At 40.6% G+C, this 23203-nt stretch overlaps 1 protein-coding gene across 4 annotated transcripts in view; it reads left to right on the top strand.

Annotated features, from left to right (window-relative positions):
• ATF7IP (activating transcription factor 7 interacting protein) overlaps positions 1 to 23203 on the top strand; it is a 54529-nt gene that overhangs the window by 4786 nt on the left and 26540 nt on the right. Inside the window, exons 1-2 of one of the 4 annotated variants that reach the window (XM_056523787.1) lie at positions 7330 to 7480; positions 20584 to 22022. In XM_056523787.1, coding sequence (XP_056379762.1) covers positions 20591 to 22022 — 1432 coding nt within the window. In that variant the 5' untranslated portion in view covers positions 7330 to 7480; positions 20584 to 20590. Of the gene's footprint in view, positions 1 to 7329; positions 7481 to 8800; positions 8825 to 17414; positions 17550 to 20583; positions 22023 to 23203 lie in introns of those variants that run through there. The other 3 variants (XM_056523789.1, XM_056523788.1, XM_056523786.1) reach the window with 3 other exon arrangements.

The following is a 23203-nucleotide window of genomic DNA, read 5'->3' as shown; positions in this document are numbered from 1 at the left end:
TTTAACCCCTTCCCTAATAAAAGTTTGAATCACCCCCCTTTTCCCATAAAAAAAATAAAACAGTGTAAAAAAAATAAAAAATAAACATATGTGGTATCGCCGCGTGCGTAAATGTCCGAACTATAAAAATATATCATTAATTAAGCCGTACGGTCAATGGCGTACGCGCAAAAAAATTCCAAAGTCCAAAAAAGCGTATTTTGGTCACTTTTTATATCATTAAAAAATGAATAAAAAGTGATCAAAAAGTCCGATCAAAACAAAAATCATACCGATAAAAACTTCAGATCACGGCGCAAAAAATGAGTCCTCATACCACCCCATACGTGGAAAAATAAAAAAGTTATAGGGGTCAGAAGATGACATTTTTAAACGTATAAATTTTCCTGCATGTAGTTATGATTTTTTCCAGAAGTGCGACAAAATCAAACCTATATAAGTAGGGTATCATTTTAACCGTATGGACCTACAGAATAAAGAGAAGGTGTCATTTTTACCGAAATATGCACTGCGTAGAAACGAAAGCCCCCAAAAGTTACAAAATGGCGTTTTTTTTTCGATTTTGTCGCACAATGATTTTTTTTTCCGTTTCGCCGTGCATTTTTGGGTAAAATGACTAATGTCACTGCAAAGTAGAATTGGCGACGTAAAAAATAAGCTATAATATGGATTTTTAGGTGGAAAATTGAAAGGGTTATGATTTTTAAAAGGTAAGGAGGAAAAAACGAAAGTGCAAAAACGGAAAAACCCTGAGTCCTTAAGGGGTTAAAACGTTTTTGGATCTGACCGTGCCCATTTGACTCTCTTGGTTTTATAGTCATATTTACACACAGTTTTCTAATACTTAAATACCCCATTAAGGGATTCTCCAATATAGACAATCTCCACTTTATTAGAAGGTTCTTTTAACAATAAAGTGCTCAAATAGTGTTCCCCTGCTGAGCCCCCCAGCGATAATCTGTGGTGAAACTAGTCAGTATGTATTTAATTTCTCTTCAACTCCACAACAGAAGAAATGAAGCATTACACTGATCTCATTTAAACAAGTGGATTGTGTTATACTGGACAGATCCGGAGTGAGAGACACTTTTTAACCCCTCTGCCCCAGCCAAGAGACTCATCCTGAAGAATGGATCCCATCTATTGACAATTTTTTTTTCACAGGGTGTATGAACATGAGTTTTCTTATCTTCATGACCTTTTTTAGTGAACTGAGTCACACAGCTAGCCCCCTTCAAACAGGTAATTAAAGGACAAATCTCATGGCCAAAATTACAGTACAACTGATCCCTTATCCGCAGGATAGGGGATAAGTTTTAGATCGCGGCGGGTTCCGAGCACTGTTGCCCACACCCTCCCCGTTCGTCTGTACGGAGCCCCGGCGCTCTCACAGCGGCGCATCGCGACCGCCGCCCGAAGCTGGGGCAGCCATGCCGCCTCCATATATCCCTATGGAAGAGCCGAAGATTGCTGAATGGCTCTCCCATAGGGATATATGGAGGGCATGGCGGCCCCCGCTTCGGACAGGGGGGCGTGACGTGCTCCTGTGCTGGAGACACGGGGCTCCGTACAGACTATCTTGGGGGGGGGGCACAGTGCTCTTGGGGGATAAGTTTTTCTATAATTTTGGGCATGAGACTTACTTTTAAGGGCAGCGAGGAAGCGTTTTGCTGTGTGAAGATTAACCAGGACCCCCTCAGATATGCATTAGGCTGCCAATAATTTTCATCTAAAGGCAACACAGCTGTATTATTACAGGACATAGAAATCCCACAAAAAAATTTTGGACCACCTTTGCACCTGAGCACAGCCTTTAGGTAGCAATACACATAAGCGAGCATTCACCAACATTTGACCACCCTATAACCATTCACAGCTGGGGAGAGGAAGAAGAGCTTCTCCAGACACTCTTTACAGCATCATTTCTCTAGGCAGAACAAAGTATCTGCAATGCTGCCGCCATAAACAATCAGGTCATTGCCTTTGTAGGTAGTAGAGCTTGTTCCCTTTTAACACTGGGTGGGGTTTAGGTAACTACTTCTTTAGGTGATTTATTGTTTATTACAGTCAAAGGGACCAATATTGCCCGAATATGAAGTGATCAAAACAGGTTGCTACATTAAAATATCAAATAGTTTGTTTTATAAAATGCAAACATCAATTCTGGATGGGACAACCCCTTTTCTCTAATGGGTAAGTGAATGCAAAAAGAGATGAGACTAACATGGGATTAAAACTATTATTTTTTTTTTTTTGTCTATGGCACTACTAGAATAATTTATTACAAAAACGTTGCTCAGAATGGTATAAAATAAGCTGTAACCCCCCCCCTACACGCTCCTGTTCTGATGCTTCCTGAGTCATCTGCAGGTTTATTCTTCCAGGTCCCTTTTGACAGACATTTGACCACTGAAACCGATCAATGGCAGTAGCTGGTCATTGCTTTGGTCACATGTCATCGAAAAGGTCTGGCAGAACAAAGAGTTGCAGGTGACTTCAAACCAGCAAAAACATCAGAAAGGGAGTGGGTAAAGTACCCGAACTGTCATTATTTTAATACCATTCTGGACTGTTTGGCTTGCTTAAAGGTGTACTCCGGCGCTAAGACATCTTATCCCCTATCCAAAGGATAAGATGCCTGATCACGGGGGACCCCCGTGATCTTCCACGCCGCACCCTGGTAGAATCAGACCCCGGAGCGTGCTCACTCCGGGTCTGATTACTAGTGATCATGGGGACAGAGCATGGTGATGTCATGGCTCCGCCCCTTCAATGCAAGCCTATGGAGGGGGCGTGACAGCGGCGGGACCCCCGTGATCAGGCATCTTATCCCCTATCCTTTGGATAGGGGATAAAATGTCTTAGCGCCGGAATACTCCTTTAATCATAATTTGCCAAACAACTCCCTTTTTGAATGTTGTGGATTAGTTTTTACTTATTGTGTGCTTATACCTAGATACGACATTTTGTTCTGCATGTTTAATTCTGCAATTTGTCAAGGGCAGGAGCAGTATAGCTCCCAATATTACAATTTTGGTTATTGCTATTTAGAATAGTATTTTTAGTGTGAAATGCTTCAGGTCTAGCTTATGGCAGTCTGTGGTCTGCTAAAGCGCAGTTGCCTGCTGGCTGTTATTCGTTAACTTAGCCCTATATTAAGGTGGTCACATGACCATGCGTTTGAGCTTCACACCGGCTTTCTTTGTATATTTTTTTGTAAACTTTTTTTCCTTGACCAAAAAGACTTCTGTAAGAATTTGTGCTTAATAGGACTGAAAAGTTAACAGAACAATCTCAAAACTTTAGTTTCCAGCCATTTACTAATGGACAGATTACATACAAAATGGATTAACGCCAATGTTGCTCTCTTCAGGAGCTGTAGTTTACCACAAATTAGTTTCCAGATACTTTCAACCATATATGAAATTGTACTTAAACATCCTAAAAAAAAAGGTGAACAAGAGGTGCTCCAAGCTAGCCTCTTTGTTTGAAAAAAATAAATAAAATTTAAAAAAAAGCTACTGCTTAAGCCCTAATTCTTTTCAACTGCATTGGCAGAATCCTCAGGGGATATAAAAGGAATAGTAAGGGATAAAAACTATAGTACAATAGTGTAAGATGATGGGATGACAAAGAGTAAATATTTAAATTATATGGCTATATAAACTAAAATGTATGTGTGTGTGTGTGTATATATATATATATATATATATATATATATATATATATATATATATATATATATATTATATTTATAAAAAAATATATATTTTTTTTCTTTTTTCCTACCATATCTTCTGAGGATTCTGCCAGTGCAGTCAAAACATGTTAAGATTTACACAGTAGGGTTATTCAAGGGTCTGCACAAAGGGTTAACTTTGGGCAGGGGGTCACCCTTTTTAGGATGGAGCCCCACTGGTTCCTTGTGTTAAGGTGTAGCCTTTGCTACACATATTTAGGGCCTAATAGAGTTGCATATACATATCTCTTCACTCTTCTGACCTATTTCTACCTCTGTCGCACTCCAGACCACGTGAGTGAGGTTAGAATTTGTGGATTTCTCATATACCATTGATAGTCATGCAAATACGTTTGGTTGTTTGGGACTTGTGGTTCCCTTTCAGTACTGGTTGCAATTGCCCGAAAATAGGCATATGCACTCCTATGTTGTGGGGTTATATCTTCTAGTTTGTATCCTAAAAGGTTATGTTTTAACAGACACTTGCCCCCATGGTTCCAAATTGAGCCTGATTATTGGTGCCCTTGTCTCTGACACACTATCGGTGACTTTCTGTGATTGCCCTTACACTAAAATATTCGTCAGGCAACCGTAGAGCCAATCCTAGCCTGACCTCAGATTGGGAGAAAGCGTAAGCACGTTTTTGTTTCAGATTGCTGCCACTTTGTGATGCAGTTATTTGCTGTTTTATGTATATTTTTCGACCAGTGAAATGTATTTACGAAAAGGTATTTATTTATTATAATTTATACCCTTCCTGTTCTTCTATAATTGTCATATGCCAAATAGGCATAGCAAGTTTCTTAAATGCTAAAACGTTAACATATTTTGTAGGTATTTTTGTTTGTATAAAATTGTCAAAAACGCGTCACCGCATGTATATTTCGATCATTAAATTTGTCCCTTTCTTGTAGCTTATGTTGCGCGTTGCATTAGAATGCTGCTGCAGGCATCTCCTATTAGCACTGTACTGTTCACTATTCTGTGACCTTGACAGAAGTCTTTGTTGATTTGTGACTTTCTGCAGCCTTGCCTTTTTATGCATGCAGTCAGATCTGCTGCAAGAACAGCACTGCAAGGGTGTTTGGGATCCTGTTCTCTGCAATATCCTGAGCGCAGCTTCTGCTAATGGAAAAAAACATGGGGGGAAGGGTGGATGGAATGCAGGAGGTGGAGCTGTAATTTTCCAGTGAGTCACCTCACAAGACACAAAAGAGCTGCTGTTAGCAAAGCACCAGATCTTCAGTCATAACCAGTAGAATTCGGCTGCAATAGATCAGGTTATTTTTTTATTATTATTACTTTTCAAGTGATCACAGTCTCCTGGTGCAAATGACATGAGGTTTGATTGTTTTGTTACAAGACTTGTGCCTGGTGTATTAGCTTTTATTTTCTGCAAACCACTTGTATTACCGAAAAATTTTACAAATATTGAGTCAACAATCATTCATATTCTTTAACCCCTCCCCCACAAATCGCTTTATAAATAGGAAATGAAGCAAATATAGATCTTGAAAGCAGGCAGTAGATGACTAGCCTTGCAGGCAGTCGCCAGTCTGTGGATCATGATTATGTTCGATTAGGCTAAAATAATTTGATACTTAAACTTTATTTACCCAGATGTATTGGTGTATGGGGTAAGTGTGTAAAGTGTTGTCTGCAAAAACTGCAGGGTCAGATATGAGCATTAGAAAACAGAGCCTTCTAATAATAATAAAGCTACTCTCACTTGTTTTGTTCCTTTGCCTTTACTGTCAGACATTAAAAAGAGGAGTTTGTAAAATCAGAACGCTAACTTTGGCGACTGATCATGATTTAACTATGGCTATTCTAAATTTCTCTAGAAACAGCACTCCAACCGGTCATTGGTTATGTCTTTGATAACAGCTTTCTCAAAGTGAATGATGCTGAACTGCAATACCTTACACAACCTGAGAAGACGTGTGGCACTGTTCTTTAACAAAGCACACTTGCAGGCAGTCAAAGGACCACTGTGGCAACGGCAGACACAAACTGGTGGGGCACCATTGGTTTGACGGTGCTCGAAAAGTGGGGCTCATATAAAGGGAAGTTCCATTCAGCAATTTAGTCATATGCACAGTCAGACAATTTTGCATAAAAAAATGTAAAAAAAAAACATTATGATTTAAAGAGAAAGTCTGACTCAGAATTTGAAACTGTTTTAGATTGGTAAATGGCGGTGACTGCAGAAGAGAGGCCTATACATAGGAAGAAATTATAGCAAGAAGCTGTAATCTATCTTCCTGATATCACTTGCAGCTTCCCCTTCTCTTACGCACAGTACCAGGAATTAAAACTTTAAAGGGGTTAATGCTTAGAAGGACCCAATCATTTACAAACGTTACAGGGATTAAAGTTTTTGTGTTGCGGGAAAAGACTACCATTGCTATCCATTAGCTTTTTTTTTTAGGGGAGTAGTTCGTAATTGTGAACAATCGCGCTATACAAATACTTGCATTCACCTGAAACTGTCATCTTTTTCTTAGAACTTTGCTTTTGGCTGTTCCTCTGTTATTCCTCCTGGAAATGTATGAGTAGATGTATTACTGGCTGTTACCATTCCCCTGGACATTGGAGCTTGACCCTGTCCAATGAGAGCTGGACATGTTAGACTGTGTAGTGATACCTACTGTTATTCACCAGGGTAATTGCTAGAACTGTCCGAACAAGAAAATGGGCTCATGTCTGTCTAAAATCCCTCAAGAAATCACAAGTATATCTTAAACCTGCAGTTGTCTTCTACAAATTTGAAACCCCCCTCAAAAAACTTCAAAAATAGGGTGAGCACTGAACGGTAATGAGCCACACAAGCTGTCACCACTGATTCCTCAGACCCTGCACAGCAAATTTGTTACATTTTATCCTGATTCAATGTATAACTCTATACAGCTGCCTGTATTTGGCGTTCAGGACTCTAGAACAGTTGGATAGAAATCCTTGTGCTGGGCGTGTTGGTAGTTATTTGGATGTCAGCCAGACTTGCCAGAAACTGATATTGTAAAGAAAACCCTGAATAGAACTCGTACAACTCCATAGAAACTCATTGATATTTAGGTTTTTATAAGTTTTGGGTGGAAAATATAGGTACATTTCCAATTTAAATCAGTATTTATGTAGAAAGTTTTGAGATTTCTGCCATTCATGGAACTTGTAGAATGCATTTCTCATACAGCTTTCAGGTTTTTGTTTTTTTTGCTCTTTAGTATCTTCATTGGTCATGTTTGATTTCTCTTCATGTTTTTATTGGCCTGTGTATGAGGAGCAGTGCTTACTTCTGCCTTGATCATGTCCTGTTTGTCTTTTTCTGCGAGAGATTAGTTGAGTCTGCTGTGCTGCTGTGTGTGGGGTGGGAGGGGCCTCGCTGCACACATTTGCTGCAGTACTCTTTAGTTGGCAAGCAGAGAAAAGCAGTACAGAGTCCAGACCATAGTAACTACACGATCAGTCTCACTCTTCTACAGCTTTTTACTTTGCCTTGCTGTTTGCTTTCTTTTTTCCTTTTGCTATAGATTTTTTTTTTTCTTTTGTATGTGTAGGGAATTCTTAAATGCCAATATGGATCAGTGTTTTTTATTGTTTAAAATATAACATGATTTGTTATTTGCTATCTGATATCTATTTTATTTCCTAAGTAAATGTATATAGCGTGTGATAGTAAATACACTTTGCGTTGCGACTGGCAAAGAGGGGAATATAGCGTCGTGGGCATTGCTTTCCCAGGTAAGGCAGTTTAATTTTGGTCTTTTTTTTTTTATTTTGCAATTTTCTAAATGTTGCTGTGAAAACTCATGACACTTTTCTTAAAGCTGCAAGGTTGGTGTCCAGACAGAGACGGAAAGGTGATTAGTATATTGGGGGGGAGTGGCAAACATTTTTTTCAATGCAAAGTAATTCTGCCAAAGCGCCACCCATAGGGGACTTAATGCCACTGTATGTGTGTATGAATTTGTAAAACTGCTACCAATAATTTGGCATCATGTGGCTTGATGTCTTATGTTTTGACATGCAAGCACACGTTTTTCTCCCTTCATATAAAAGATGTAATACTCTCGTGCTGCATATGGTTATTGTTACCTTGCTTCCCAAAGCACATGTTTTGGGCTTCTACATTTTTCAAATGTAGTGTGTTTAAGAATAGTGTCAGTGATATTTGCAGCAATCACTGTAATAACTTTCCATTTGTTTACTCATAATGTGTCTTTACTTACTGTCAGTTGCTGCTGCAGCACACTCTAGTGTTTATATTATGTATTGTTTTTTTTTACTGTTTTAGGTTTCCTGTAAAAAGATCAGTTTGCTGATAATTCTAGATAACTTGATAGCAGGGGATTAATATAGGAACCATAATATTTCCTTTTTTTTATGTGAATTTAGAATAATTGTTGTTTTCTCCTTGATTTCCTTTTTTTTCCCTTGTAAAGCAGTCAAACAAGTTTATTTTTTAACATGCACATTATTGAACCATATTTAAATGTAATGTATATTTATGCATAATTACAGCTGTACAAAAATTGTGAGTAAAATGAATGGTATTCATAGGGATTTACATATTTTTTCCCCCGGCCACCTCTTCCAACAGTTATACCTGTGATGGCAGAATTAGTACCACAGTCATCATGTATTAGTGACCAAAGTTAATCTTGCATCAATGACCATGGGGTGCTCTTTGAAAAGTTCTGTGTCTTACCCAATCTGATTAACTTATGAGCATCAGGATGAGCATGGAGCAGGTGAACTTTCTGTCCTATTAAAAAAGGATGGATAGTATTTCTTCATGCATATTTGCAAGATCCTTCAGAAGGCTCAAGGAATGCCTGAAATAGACATTTAGATTTTTTATTTTTCCAGTCTCCTATGGGTGCAATCGAAGATGAAAGAAGCATGAACCGGCAGATAAGGATAGCTGTTGGTAGACCAGTCAGCAGGCTGACCGCTATCTTATGTGAATGTCAGCCTTCCTGGTCTTACCTTAGGCATGCATGCTTGGTCGGCTCTACCTAAAGCATGTGCTTGAAGTAGGCAGAAGGGTACTGATCCTGATTTGTCTTCTTGCTGTCTGGACAGGTAGGATTACACTGACAATCTAATGTGTCTGGATGGATTTTTAACCATTGGCTTTAAATTTAAACAATCGGCTTCTGTGTGAAGACCCTAAAAGTAGTGTTGTTGTGTGTGTTTTTTCCAAACTTTTATGGTATTTGTTTAGGACTAAGAAAAACTCCATATAGAGTGGAGATGATGCTTTCCTGCGGAACCCTTCAGCTATTTTATATACATTAACAGATTCCAGAAAGCAAACCTCTTGATAGTAAGAAAAATGGACAACACATTTCAAATGAGATGCTTCCTTTTTTTCTCAGGTCTCCCTAGAAGTATCCCTTTTACAATGCATTCTGTTTTATTTATGAATAAATTGGTTTAACATATATACTGTCTGAAATAAGTTGCTGTCTATAATATAGGTTAGAATATTTTACAGTTAATCTTCACTCAATTTTGAGTTTTTCTGTAAATTCTAAGGTCCCACCTACCTGTCCCAAGAACTGGATCATGGTTGGGTGTTTATTGGTGTTGTGCACCTAGAGTAACACTACAAAGTGAGCAAGTTTATTCAGTCATTTATACGTACCAGCGCATAAGGGGTTAACGCACATGAAGCACTTTAGACACCCAATAGGTTCATTAGCGGGCCCTTTAAGCCCACACTTAGAGGGCCTGCCAGAAAATACAATCAATATAAATTGAGCCTCCTGCTAAACCAAGCAGTATCATGTACAGTATCTCCATGACACTATGTGAATGAATGGGATGTGTCCACATGGGGTAAGTCAGTATACAGTTTTTGTATAGTGAAGTACCTCACTATAGTTAAGTCAATGCAACCCAAGACAAAACTTTAATCTGTTATGAGTGTGTGTACGATAAACCAAAGTACTTTATCAGAATTAAAGGGGTACTCTGGTGCTTAGACATCTTATCCCCTATCCAAAGGATGGGGAATAAGATGCCTGATCTCGGGGGTCCCGCCGCTAGGGACCCCCGGGATCTTGCATGCGGCACCCCGTTTGTAATCAGTCCCCGGTGCGTGTTCGCTCCGGGTCGGATTACCGGTGACCACACAGCCAGCGGCGTGTGACATCACACCTCCGCCCCCGTGTGTTGTCACGCTCCGCCCCTCAATGCAAGCCTACTGGAGGGGTGTGATGGCTTGCATTGAGGGGCGGAGCTTGACATCAAACGGGGGCTGAGGCGTGACGTCACACGCCGCCGGCCGTGTGGTCGCCGGTAATCAGACCCGGAGCGAACACTATCCATGGACATTACAAACGGGGTGCCACGTGCAAGATCACGGGGGTCCCCAGCGGCAGGACTTCCGTTAAAATGGTTAATGTTCAGAAGGACAGTGTTTAAAAAATACAATAACAAGGGGGCACAATCTGGGGTTAGGTGGTAAAAAGACCAGAAGCAATGTCAGGAAATATTTCACTGTAAGCAGGATGCGCTGCATTTGGGCAACCGCCGTTGATGCATGAACACTGATACAGATTACATATAATCTTTAAAGGGGTATTCCAGGCAAAAACTTTTTTTTTATATATCAACTGGCTCCGGAAAGTTAAACAGATTTGTAAATTACTTCTATTAAAAAATCTTAATCCTTCCAATAGTTATTAGCTTCTGAAGTTGAGTTGCTGCTTTCTGATGACTCATGTCCCGGGAGCTGTCCAGCTCCTATGGGGATATTCTCCCATTATGCACAGCTCCTGGGACGTGACATCATCATTGAGCAGTTAAACAGAAAACTTCAGAAGCTAATAACTATTGGAAGGATTAAGATTTTTTAATAGAAGTAATTTACAAATCTGTTTAACTTTCCGGAGCCAGTTGATACATATAAAAATAGTTTTTGCCTGGAATACCCCTTTAATGTCTTGATAAGCTGGCCACTTTCTTATAATCCTGTGTCTGGTTTTACAACAGACTGCAGCAGGAGCCTTCCCTATTTTACATTAGGCAAAAGTCAAGACCTGTGCCCTTGACACTAAGTTGAGTAATTTGCCAGCTTATGGCTCCTTTCACACTAACGTTTTCACCCGGTAGGTGATGTCTGTTAGGAAGATAGCGGGAGAATAATTTGTGCGTGACAAATCTTTGTCTCCTGCTAGCTTCGGCCGCAATAACTGGAGTTATAATGGACGTTAGAGAAATCCCATTCAAGTGAATGGGCCTCTTTGCCCGTTAGGCTCCGTTACAATAACGTACGTTGATGGCAAGTAGAAGGGGGAGAAAAAAAGCCATTAACGTCCATTTGTAATGGAGCCTTTTCACTAGTGTGAAAGAAGCCTAAAATGGAAGAGCTCAGCAGAAAATTAACCCCTGAATTAATTACAGGACTTCTGCAGTAGACTAACTTTATAGGATTTTCAATTCAAGTGAATCCTGTAACTTGTATAATCTTGCCTGATCTTTAAACTGAATGTTTTCTATGCAGTTATATAAAAAAAAATACATTAGGATGAGGTGCAGTCATTTAGATTCACTCAATTTTTGTGGGTTAAAAATAAAGTGCAGAATATTGAGAGCCATAAACATGACATTTTGGTCAGTTGACTTTATAGGTTGCTGGAGATAGGCGTCATTTAACCCTGTTCTTGCCATAAAGAGACTTAACAGTTTTTCTGCTGTCAGTTAAACTACAGGTTTATGGTGGAGTCGGTAAAACAGTCAAGGTGCATTCACACTAGGTTTCTGAGATCCGGCTGGGAAATGTCAAAATCTCATTCATTTAAATGCGCCAAACTGAGTAAGGTTGTGACTCCGGTTCATTTTTGCCTCTTATCCGGTTTTGTGCCCATGCTGAAAACCGTGGTATGCTACGGTTTTCAAATCTGTTTAACTTTCTGGAACGCGTTAATTTGAAAATAATATTTTTTTTCCACTGGAGTACCTCTTTAATGGCTTAACATCGGATCCAGGTAATGCACAAAACCTCCTAAGAGGAAGAAAAATAAGTTCAAGGTGTGCAGAGTTCATAGATGACACTTAAATGGGTCCATTTCTGGTAAACATCCAATTTATATATATATATATATATATATATATATATATATATATTAGATGTAAATCCTAAAATGTTGCAGTATCTTGTAATACCTTTTTTTATTGGACTAACAGCATTTTGTAGAGACAAGCTTTTGAGAATTTCTCCCTTTCAAGATTTTCTTTGTAAGGCGGCTAAATGCGGTATCTTCCAAAATATAGTAAATTTGAGTAGCCGTATTAGTCCAGTGATGCAGATGCAAATCATAAAATGTTGCAGTATCTTGTAATACCTTTTTATTGCACTAACAGCATTTTGTAGAGACAACTTTCGGGATTCCTCCCTTTATCAAGTCCCCCACTTGATAAAGGGAGGAATCCCGAAAGCTTGCCTCTACAAAATGCTGTTAGTCCAATAAAAAGGTATTACAAGATACTGCAACATTTTATGATTTGCATCTGCATCACTGGACTAATACGGCTACTCAAATTTACTATATATATATTATATAATTTATTTATTTATATTTTTTTGTTAAATCAACTGGTGCCAGAAAAGTTACAGATTTGTAAATGACTTCTAAAAAAAAAAAAATCTTAATCCTTCCTGTACTTATCAGCTGACGTATGCTCCACAGGAAGTTTTTTCTTTTTGAATTTCCTTTCTGTCTGACCACAGTGCTCTCTTCTGACTCTTCTGTCCATTTTAGGAACTGTCCAGAGCAGGATAGGTTTGCTATGGGTATTTGCTCCTACTCTGTAAAAGTTCCTAAAATGGACAGAGGTTTCAGCAGAGAGCACTGGTCAGACAGAAAGGAAATTCAAAAAGAAAACTTTCTGTGGAGCTTTCAACAGTTGATAAGTGCGGGAATGATTAAGATTTTTTTTTTTTTAATAGAAGTACAGTGGTCCCTCAACATACGATGGTAATTCGTTCCAAACGAGCCATCGTTTGTCGAATCCATCGTATGTTGAGGGATTCGTGCAATGTAAAGTATAGGAAGCTGTACTCGCCTGTCCCCGCCGCTCAAGACGGTGTCCCCGCCGCTCCCGATGGTGATCCCGGGCCTCCGCTGGGCTCTCCTGGTCTTCTCCGGTCCTCCGCTGTCTTCTCCGGTCCCCTTCTGTCTTCCGCAAGGCCTTACTGGGCCTGCGTAGCGACATCATTACGCCGCTGCGTACGCCATTCCTATTGGATGGCGTGCGCAGCAGCGTATTGACGTCATCGTAGAGGGCCGTGAAGACACCGGAAGACCAGCGCTGGACCCGGAGGGCACCCCGGAGCATCGTGGAGGGGTAAGTAATATTTACCGCACCACACGGGGAACATTAAAGGGGTACTCCGGTGAAAACCTTTTTTCTTTTAAACTAACTGTTGGCAGAAAGTTAAACATTTGTAAATTACTTCTATTAAAAAATCTTAATCGTTCCTTTATTAGCTGCTGAATACTACAGAGGAAATTTTTCTTTTTGGAATGCTCTCTGATGACATCACGAGCACAGTTCTCTCTGCTGACGTTATTATAAAAATAATAATGCTTTATTTATTGTTGTCCTTTGTGGGATTTGAACCCAAGTCCCCAGCTCTGCAAGGCAGCAGTGCTAACCATTGAGCCACCATGCTGCCCTTAGCATGCATCTGCTATGCATGGTTGCTAAAATGGACAGAGATGTCAGCAGAGAGCACTGTGCTCGTGATGTCATCAGTGTTCCAAAAAGAAAGGAATTTCTTCTGTAGCATTCAGCAGCTAATAAATACTGGAAGGATTAAGATTTTTTAATAGAAGTAATTTACAAATATGTTTAACTTTCTGCCACCAGTTGATTTAAAAGAAAAAAGGTTTTCACCGGAGTACCCCTTTAAGCTGCTATCCGGCAGCAGCTAAAGCATTTGGCGCTGCCGGATAGCACTTAATGCGATGGCCCCGACATAAAAAAAGAATCGTATGTCGATGCTGACATCGACATGCGATGGCCTCTGAGAGGCCATCGTTTGTCGATTTCATCATATGTCGGGGCCATCGTAGGCCAGGGGGTCACTGTAATTTATAAATCTGTTTAACTTTCTTGCACCAGTTGATTAAAAAAGGGGTACTCCCCTGAAATTATTATTTTTTTTTTTTTTTTTAAAAAGGGGTATTCCTGGCAAAACCTTTTTTTATATATATTAACTGGCTCCGGAAAGTTGAACAGATTTGTAAATTACTTCTATTAAAAAATCTTAATCCTTCCAATAGTTATTAGCTTCTGAAGTTTTCTGTCTAAGGGTGCGATCACACGGAGTACCGTATTTATTGGCGTATAACACGCACTTTTTAGGCTAAAATTTTTAGCCTAAAGTCTGTGTGCGTGTTATACGCCGATACACCCCCAGGAAAGGCAGGGGGAGAGAGGACGTCGCTGCCCGCTTCTCTCCCCCTGCCTTTCCTGGGGTCTAGAGCGCTGCTGTCGGCCCTTCTCACCCCCCTGGTTATCGGCGCCGCTGCCCGTTCTGTCCCCCTGACTATCGGTGCCGGCGCCGATAGCCAGGGGGAGAGAAGCAGCGCCGACAGCCGGGGGAGAGAACGGGCAGCGGCACTCATTGCCGGCGCCGCTGCCCCGTTGCCTCCCCCCATCCCCGGTGGCATAATTACCTGAGTCGGGTCCGCGCTGCTGCAGGCCTCCGGCGTGCGTCCCCGGCGTCGTTGCTATGCGCTGAACGGCGCGGCGCATGACATCAGTGCGCCGCGCCGTGCATAGCAACGACGCTGGGGACGCACGACGGAGGCCTGCAGCAGCGCGGACCCGACTCAGGTAATTATGCCACCGGGGATGGGGGGAGGCAACGGGGCAGCGACGCCGGCAATGGGTGCCGCTGCCCCTTCTCTCCCCCTGGCTGTCGGCGCCGCTTCTCTCCCCCTGGCTATCGGCGCCGGCACCAATAGTCAGGGGGACAGAACGGGCAGCGGCGCCGATAACCAGGGGGTGAAAAGGGCCGACAGCAGCGCTCTAGACCCCAGGAAAGGCAGGGGGAGAGAAGCGGGCAGCGACGGCCTCTCTCCCCCTGCCTTTCCTGGGGGTATATCGGGGTATACACGCGCACACACGCACCCTCATTTTACCATGGATATTTGGGTAAAAAACTTTTTTTACCCAAATATCCTTGGTAAAATGAGGGTGCGTGGTATACCCCGAGAAATACGGTAATTCAAAAGGAATTTACTCGAGTAATTCCTCTTGAATTCTCCACTACAAATTAATGCACATCCCCCTCTGCCCATTGACTTTAATGTTGTTTCTGCTGGCCTGTTCACACTGCGGAAATTCTGCTAGCAGAATTCCAACGCTGAATTCCGTTCCGTTTAAAGGAAGAACATGTTCATCCGCTAGCAGAAATCAATTGAAGTCAATGGTAAAAAAAAAAATAAAAATCCGCCGACATAGTTTTCACGCGGAAATCGCGGGCAATTTGCGCGGAAATTGCTGAAAAACCCTTCACTTCTTTCTCCCCCATTTCCCCACACAATTCCGTGCAAATTGCGCGCGAAAAAATTACTGCTCAATGATGTCATGTCCCGGGAGCTGTGCATGATGGGAGAATATCCCTATAGGAACTGCACAGCTCCCGGGACGTGAGTCATCAGAGAGCAGTTGGACAGAAAACAACAACTCAACTTTAGAAGCTAATAACTATTGGAAGGATAAAGATTTTTTAATATAATTTACAAATCTGTTTAACTTTACGGAGCCAGTTGATAGATAAAAAAAAAAAAAAAAAGTTTTGCCCTGGAGTACCCCTTTAAGTCTCTGTCTACGCACACACTTCCTTACAAAATGGTCAAAACTGGAAAAATCAAGAATCCCGGCATTAATTCTGGTGGACAAATGTCCTGATTATGATCAGGGGTGATCAGAAGTGCAACATTTTGACACCTTGCCCCTTTAGAAGGGATGGGACCCTTATGGTGTGGTGGCTCTTAGGAACTACCGTGCAGGTTAGAAAGGGGTTAATGGAAAAATTAAACCAAAAAATAATCAATCACACACAATTGTCACTTGTATTTTCTCACCCTAGTACGGTGTGTGTGTCCAAGCTGCAGTTCACTGCTAATTTCCGTGCTTTACCTGTAGTTGCCATGGTTTCAACTCAGAAGTACAGGTGAAGCATGGCAATTGGCGCACTGATCCTTGTACATTTTAATGTGGTTCTGCCTCGGAGTACTAGCTGCCCTTAATTGTGAACTCATTGGGGGAGATTCATCAAAACCTGTGCAGTAGCCCATAGCAACCAAACAGATTGCCTCTATTACTTTTTAGAGGCCTCTTTAAAAATTAAAGAAGCACTCTTCCTCTGCTCAGGTTTGGATTAATCTCCCCCTATTGTGCTTAGTTGTTGCTGTTACTATGTATTTTCTACATCTTAACATATTTTTGAGCAGTAATTGAACAGGCTGTATGGTTTTTGTATAGATTGTAAGCTCTTGTGAGCAGGGCCCTTATTTCTTTGTTGATCTACTTTGATTCTGTACCCTTAGAATTGTTGTGTTGAAGAACGTTGTCACTATATAACTAGAGATGAGCGAACTTACAATAAATTTGATTCGTCACGAACTTCTCGGCTCGGCAGTTGATGACTTTTCCTGTGTAAATTAGTTCAGCCTTCAGATGCTCCGGTGGGCTGGAAAAGGTGCATACATTCCTAGGAAAGAGTCTCCTAGGACTGTATCCACCTTTTCCAGCCCACCGGAGCACCGGAAAGCTGAACTAATTTATGCAGAAAGTTATCAACTGCCGAGCCGGGAAGTTCGTGACTAATCGAATTTACTGTAAGTTCGCTCATCTCTAGATATAACATTATTATATAAAAATTAGGATTGAATTATGGGGTGGAAAACTCTAAGGATATTCTATTTTAAATCCTCAGGAAGGATAGGTATAAATGCAAATTGTGCATAAATGAAAATTTCTGCAGAGATCCTTGGATCGACAGAACGAGCAGAAGCCTCGGTAGCACTGGCGTGCCTGCTGGTCATGACCGGCCCTGTCCTTCAGGCTCATGTATTTATTCAGAACTATCCCTTTACTGCTACTAATTATTACAGTGGAAGCTTTGCAGCAGTTATTTCCACCAAGTGCGGCAGTGCTCTTCAGAGCAGGAGAAACGCTGCTATGGTTTATGTCCTCACAATATCGGAGAGTCCTCTGGGAAGGCCGATAGGCATCCAGCAGTTCCGGCCTAGTGATCGCCGGTGTCCCTGTACCAATCACCCCATCAGTATATATTGTGACATGTATAAATGATGTCTGCCAATTTTTAATTATGTGCAACAAAGATTCTTACCTATTTAAAGGCATTATGCTATGAATCTATACTGATGAAAAGATTTACTCTGCAAATATACTGGATATGGAAGTGGTTAAATGACGACATAAACCACTTGAAAATATTTTGGCATTTGTTTTACTTTATTTACAAAGTTATGGCACAATCTGCTTCCATTTTTAACATCCTGGTAAGATCTCAGGACATGGCATTATTTTCCTAGTCTCACCGTTGTTACTAGGCAGATGTCTCCATCTCCTCCTCCTCTGTGCAGTCGGCTGTCTGCTGCCTTTCCTCATTGGTTTGCATAATCTGAGGCAGAAACGCCAATGGTTGCTCCTATGCAAATTGTGCTCTCATTCAGTTGACATCAGACAGGGCTGGTGTAGTTATTTGCCGGGAGAGCTGATCTTAACGGCACCATGGCTGCAGGGGGCTCCCTTTCTGGTATGCTGTTTTTATATCCTTTTTTTTTTTTTTTGAAGCCATGTTTTTAATGCGTTTTTTTTTTTTTTTTTTTTTTAAGGGACCTGAGATGTTGATGAAATAGAGCAGGCTCCTGTTTAGAGTTTTTTTTATTAATAGCAAATAAGGAGGCCCTTTTTTAGAAATTTGCTTAAAGGTGCACTAACAAATATCCAGCTTTGGAATGTAGCAGATTTTTAGATGCAACCAAACATATACAGCTGTGGTTAACTTTGTTTTCGTGTATGTTGCGGTTTTTGTTAATTGTTACTCACCTTTTGCGCTAGCTTTTAGAAACTCTGGGGCAGATAAAATCACTCTTCGGCCTCTGAGGGTTACGACATATTTCCCATAATGTCATAGGACATCAAGGAATTATCAAACTTTTTAGCTTTTTAGGGTTTGTAAACTCATATATGATTTTCCAATTGTTTATGCCCAGTCCCACTTAAGTGCTGAACTGTAACATTCGATTTGATGTGGTGGTGAAATGTGCTGATGGTTGTGAACCAGACCCAAATAACCTTAACTGCTTAGGCCTCTTGTACTGGATATTTGTTCTTCCTTTACATATTTTAAACCAAAGGATTGATTGTTTCTTAATATTTATATGTCCTGTTAGTGCCTTCTCCTGTTCCACATTTTAATGTAAGAAAAGACTTATAGGAGAACGGATCACACCGTTATGTTAAGGATTCTTCATAAGACTGAGGGCATGGTGTGTGAGAAATATACTTGTTTGTAAACTAGAGACAAAAAGTTATCACCCGATCATAGTTTAAAAATACTTTACTACGTTTGGATCCTGGATTAGCAGGGTTTGTCTGGACTTGAAGAAATCGTAAACTTTGAATTTGTAACCTGTATCGTAACTTCGCCACATTGTTTATATGAGATCCTGAAGACTATCCTGTAAACTGTCTGGCGTTTTTAAAAATTTACCAAAGAACTGTTGTGACTCCTTCCATTTTGGCAAAATGGTTGAGGGGCGGGGCTTAGTGATGGGGGAGATATCCTGACGCAGCCAGCTGCCTTACAGCCAGAAACAAGTCTTATTTGAGGCGTATGACCAGAGCCGAACAAGGATACCCACAATAATCCTTATTTCTCTTAAATTTTGTTTGCAGTCTTAGACCTTTTTAGGATCAAATTTTAATAATTTTTATTTTCTACTCTGATTTTTTTTATTTTTTATTATTATGCAGGGAGAAGCACTGACAACTGTATGTACACCTTTTTAGGGTATGTTCTATCGATATACTTTTGCAGCCAGGCAGTAAAAATACCGTATTTTCCATGGTGACGTTTGAGCTGGTCCTAGTGACGTCCTGTTCTACAGCCCTGAATGTGTCAGTATATTCGGTGTTGCACTTTTTGTCCTTGAAAGGACATATCTGGGACCAGAACTACTAGAGTTGCTGCATTTGTTTTTATATCCTTTTTTTTTATTAAGTTCTTGTGGCAAAATAGCACTCATTGCTTGTAAATTTTAAGAAAAAAAGTGTAACGTTGTGTTCAGATGTTTTGTTAGATATTCAGCAGTATTTGGCCAGTGTGGTATGAATTACCTCCTACCCTGTGGGCGGATTTTTTTAATTTTCTTTTTTTTTTTATATGCATACATATCCCTACCATACAACTGATCTGATCTATTTCTGTTGCATGCGTTACTGTGAACCTCATTCAAGATGGCGTGCAATCACAAAAAACACACAACTTCTGCAACAAATGTGCCATATTTGAACGTGTTATTGTTGGCAATACTCTGTAAAGGCGTTGCCAGGCTTTCTTGTGTTTATAAGGTGTGTGAAATAAATGTTTCTATTGAACAATGCTGCATTGGACTCGGCAGCTAGAGTTTTTATTTTTCCTTGGAGGACTGAATGCAGCAAAAATACTGGGGGAGGTTTATCAAAACCGGTCCAGAGGAAATATTGCTCAGTTGCCCATAGCAACCAATCGGCTTGCCTCTTTCATTTTGCAGAGGCCTTTTCAAAAAAACAAAAGAAGCAATCTGATTGGTTGCTATGGGCAACTCAGCAACTTTTCCTCTGGACAGGTTTCCGCGCTGCGGAATCTGTAGGCGCTATATAAATAAAATAGATAAATAAATCTCCCCCACTATGTCTTGGTTCTGTTGCTCTTCATACATCTATTGCATACAATTCTTTTGTAAGTGTTTTCAGCTGAGTTAGATGTTCTCCTCAGCAGTTCAGATGACCTGATTGTAGACCTTTCCATTATTATTAGCTTGTGTATCCTCTAAAGGCCCACGTACAATAATCTGTTATGATGGCTTACAATAACTTTTTTTTTTTTTTCCTAAAGATCAGCTGCCACAAGAAGTGTCTGGCGGTGGCTTTCTTGCCTCTCATCATTAAAAACACAAGGACACTCAGCTGAAGGGGAATAATTGTTGGCCCAAATGAATGTTTGGCCAACTGTTAGGTGTATGAGCATCATAGACCTCTACACACATATACGCTATGCATTAGCCATGCTGCAACAAATACACAATGGGTCAAAAGACCCTAAAAACACTTACTACTGGAATACTTTTAAATTTATTTTTATTTTTAGGATTCTACAATCTTGTCTTGCTCTGGGAAAGTTCTTTCAATGTTTATCTATTATAACTTTGTATGCCTTTTTGTACTATTATTCATTTCATTTACACTGAACCATGAAACATTGAAAAATACACTTAAATATTTTAAACGTATACCTTCTCCAGACATGTATGTTCTAGTAAATGCTTTTATTCTCATGAAGACATCTTGAGTTTCCTTAGAAACCAGCATTGTTAATTTTCATATACTTTCATTTTAAACCCTTGTCAGTGGAGGACATCCTTAGTCTGGCACTGTTTTATAAAACTTTAGGTACCATTTAACATGTTAAATGTCACTTAAGATCAGTGGGGATCCAGATACAAGCCTGTGCAGACAATGTATTTGTTTATTGCAGATCATGTAATGTAACCTTTCTAATTTATTTATTTATTTGTCTTTTTAAGGTTTGAGATGGAAACAGCAGAAGAACCTCAGAAGAAAGTCTTTAAAGCCCGCAAAACAATGAAAGCTAGTGACCGACAACAGTTAGAAGCATTACACAAAGCTAAAGAGGACCGGCTTAAACCTACAGAACAAAAGCTGGTGAATGGGATACATGAAAATGGTACTTCAGATATGAATTATAATCACAATGATAAAGAACCCATGGAGGGGACACAGAATCTAAATGGCATTCTAGAGATTACCCATGATTCTCATGAGATTCCTGTTGTGAAATTGTCTGACCTAAGAGAAGAGTTAAAACATGTTGACCAAACCAGTGACTTAAAGCTGACACTTGATCTTGAACTTAATGAAAGTACTGTATCTCAGGAAGATGGTAAAACAACTGGCCCTACTGAAACTCCTATCGAAACGGGCACCACTGAAGAAGACCAGGGAGAAAAGGTTACTGATGACAATGTAGAGCAACTAGATTCAAGTGAACGGTTTCTGGAGGATATCTCTTGTGAACCTGAATCTTCAGAGGAACAAACCCAGTCTGACATTCCCAATGAGGTGGAAAGTTGCAGTACTTCAGAGGAGACTAAGTTGGAAGGTGAAAATGCAGTGGAGGAACCCATTGCCCAAGAATTGGAAAATGAAGAAGAAATGGATGTGGTTTCAGAGAATCCTACAGCTAAAGCAGGGGATGAAATAGAAGATGGTGATCTTATTAAAGAGCCCCTAGATGCAAATACTGAAGAGTCTGCTGATATTATAGAAAAGGATGATATAGCAATATTAAAGGATGATATCGCAATAGAAAAGGATGATATCGCAATTGAGGAGCCAGAAAATCAAGCTAGCAATGAAGAACTACACAGCGAAACACAGAACGATGAGGAGACCGAGAACCCAACTGAAGAGCAAGAAAGTACAGAGCTTGTAAATGAGCCTCGTGATACAAACTCATGTTCACCAGACATGAACATGGAAGAAAACTCCTCTCCTTCAGAAGATAAAAAGGAAATCTCAGAGTCTGAGGTACAGCAAAATAATATTGGGGATGAGGCTATATCAAGTAGCATGGAGGTTGACCAGAATGTGAAAAATCTAGAGGAAAAATCTTTAACTGAAGAAGCTCCTTGTGACAAATCTGTTTCCAATACACAGACTGGGTCTGGATTAGAAAATGTTGAAGAAATGGAAACTGATGAGATTATACCTATTCTTGAAAAGCTTGCACCAGTGGAAGATCTTCAGTGTTTCACTGAGGCTAAAACAGATTTTGAAACTGTCCCCAATGAAGAGGAGGAAAAAGCTGAAACGAGTGCAACTTCACCAACCAAGAATGATACCAGTGAGACTTTGCCAAGAGAAGCATTTTTGGTACTTTCAGATGAAGAAGAGCCCTGCGTTGAAACCACACCACCCAAAGAGTGTGTGTCAACTGATCAAGGTAACCGTCGTCATTTATTTTTTATTTTTCACCCCTCTTTCCCCCCCCCTTTTTTTATTTTTATTTTTTCCTCTTAAAATATCTTTTTAACCCTTTTACCATTTAGCATATCTACAGAATATGCTATGAATGTCCAATAGGTGCACGTCCTATGTGACGCCACACCTATCTTGTTTGATGGCCCTGCTGCCGCTGTGGGTTGTAGGAGGGCTAAAAAAAACTGCTGAATGGGCTGTTTGCACAACATCTATTAACCTCTAAGGTTATATACTGCACAAACAGCATAACTTGGGGGTTACAGAAACAGCTCAACAGGCGTCATGCAAACTGCTTGAAACAGCAACCTTGGTAGTTTAACCACATGCGGTAGCTGAAACAGCCAAAAGGGGCTGTGACTACAGAGTAACTATAGATGGGATAATTTTTTATCAAGAACACTGCATGGAGAGAAAAGTCGGCCAAGCCTTGTTTTGGTGAGACAAGATGAATTTTTAATGTTTATGGGGGCCTCCTGAATTTTCTTCTGACAGATGGTCTGGAGAGAAGAATTGGGCATGGTGAATTTGATCGGACTAATCCTTTTTGTTCTTTTGGTGACAAGCTGTCGTCATAGGAGTCTGACAGCTGTTTACACAAACACACACACTTCTTTAAGAGCTATGTTGAGTGATGATCATGTGTGAGGGTATTGTGAGAAATTGCAGTTGGCCACTGTACCTTAAGGTAAACGGTCACTAAACTCTTCCCCCCCGCACTAACCAGAGGCACTGGGTTATAGTGCGAGGGACGCTAATCGATATGCTGCCTACCATGCCTGGATCCCTCCAGGCGTTCACCCGTTATCTTCATTATTCCTGATATGCAAATGATCTTTTAACTGGCACAGGCGGGGTTACATGCCTCAATCTGGCACTGTGATGTCAGCGCCACTCGTCCGTAGCACCTCTCCATCTCCTTCCCGCTCTGTATAGGACACCACTGCGCAAATTAAGATAACGGGCGAACGGCTGGACGGATCTGGGCATGGTAGGCAGCATATTGATCAGCGTCCCCCGCACTACTAGCCAGTACCTCTGGTTAGTGCGGGGGGAGTTTAGTGACCGTTTTCCTTTTTAAGATTCTATGGGGAAGATTTATCAAAAACTGTCCTGAGGAATCGGATCGCTTCTTTCATTTTTCAG

This window comes from Hyla sarda, chromosome 6, assembly GCF_029499605.1.
Source record: "Hyla sarda isolate aHylSar1 chromosome 6, aHylSar1.hap1, whole genome shotgun sequence".
NCBI classification, from domain to species: Eukaryota; Metazoa; Chordata; class Amphibia; order Anura; family Hylidae; genus Hyla; species Hyla sarda.
Note: the sequence above shows the minus strand (reverse complement) of the source record. Positions and strands in the feature narration are given on the sequence as shown.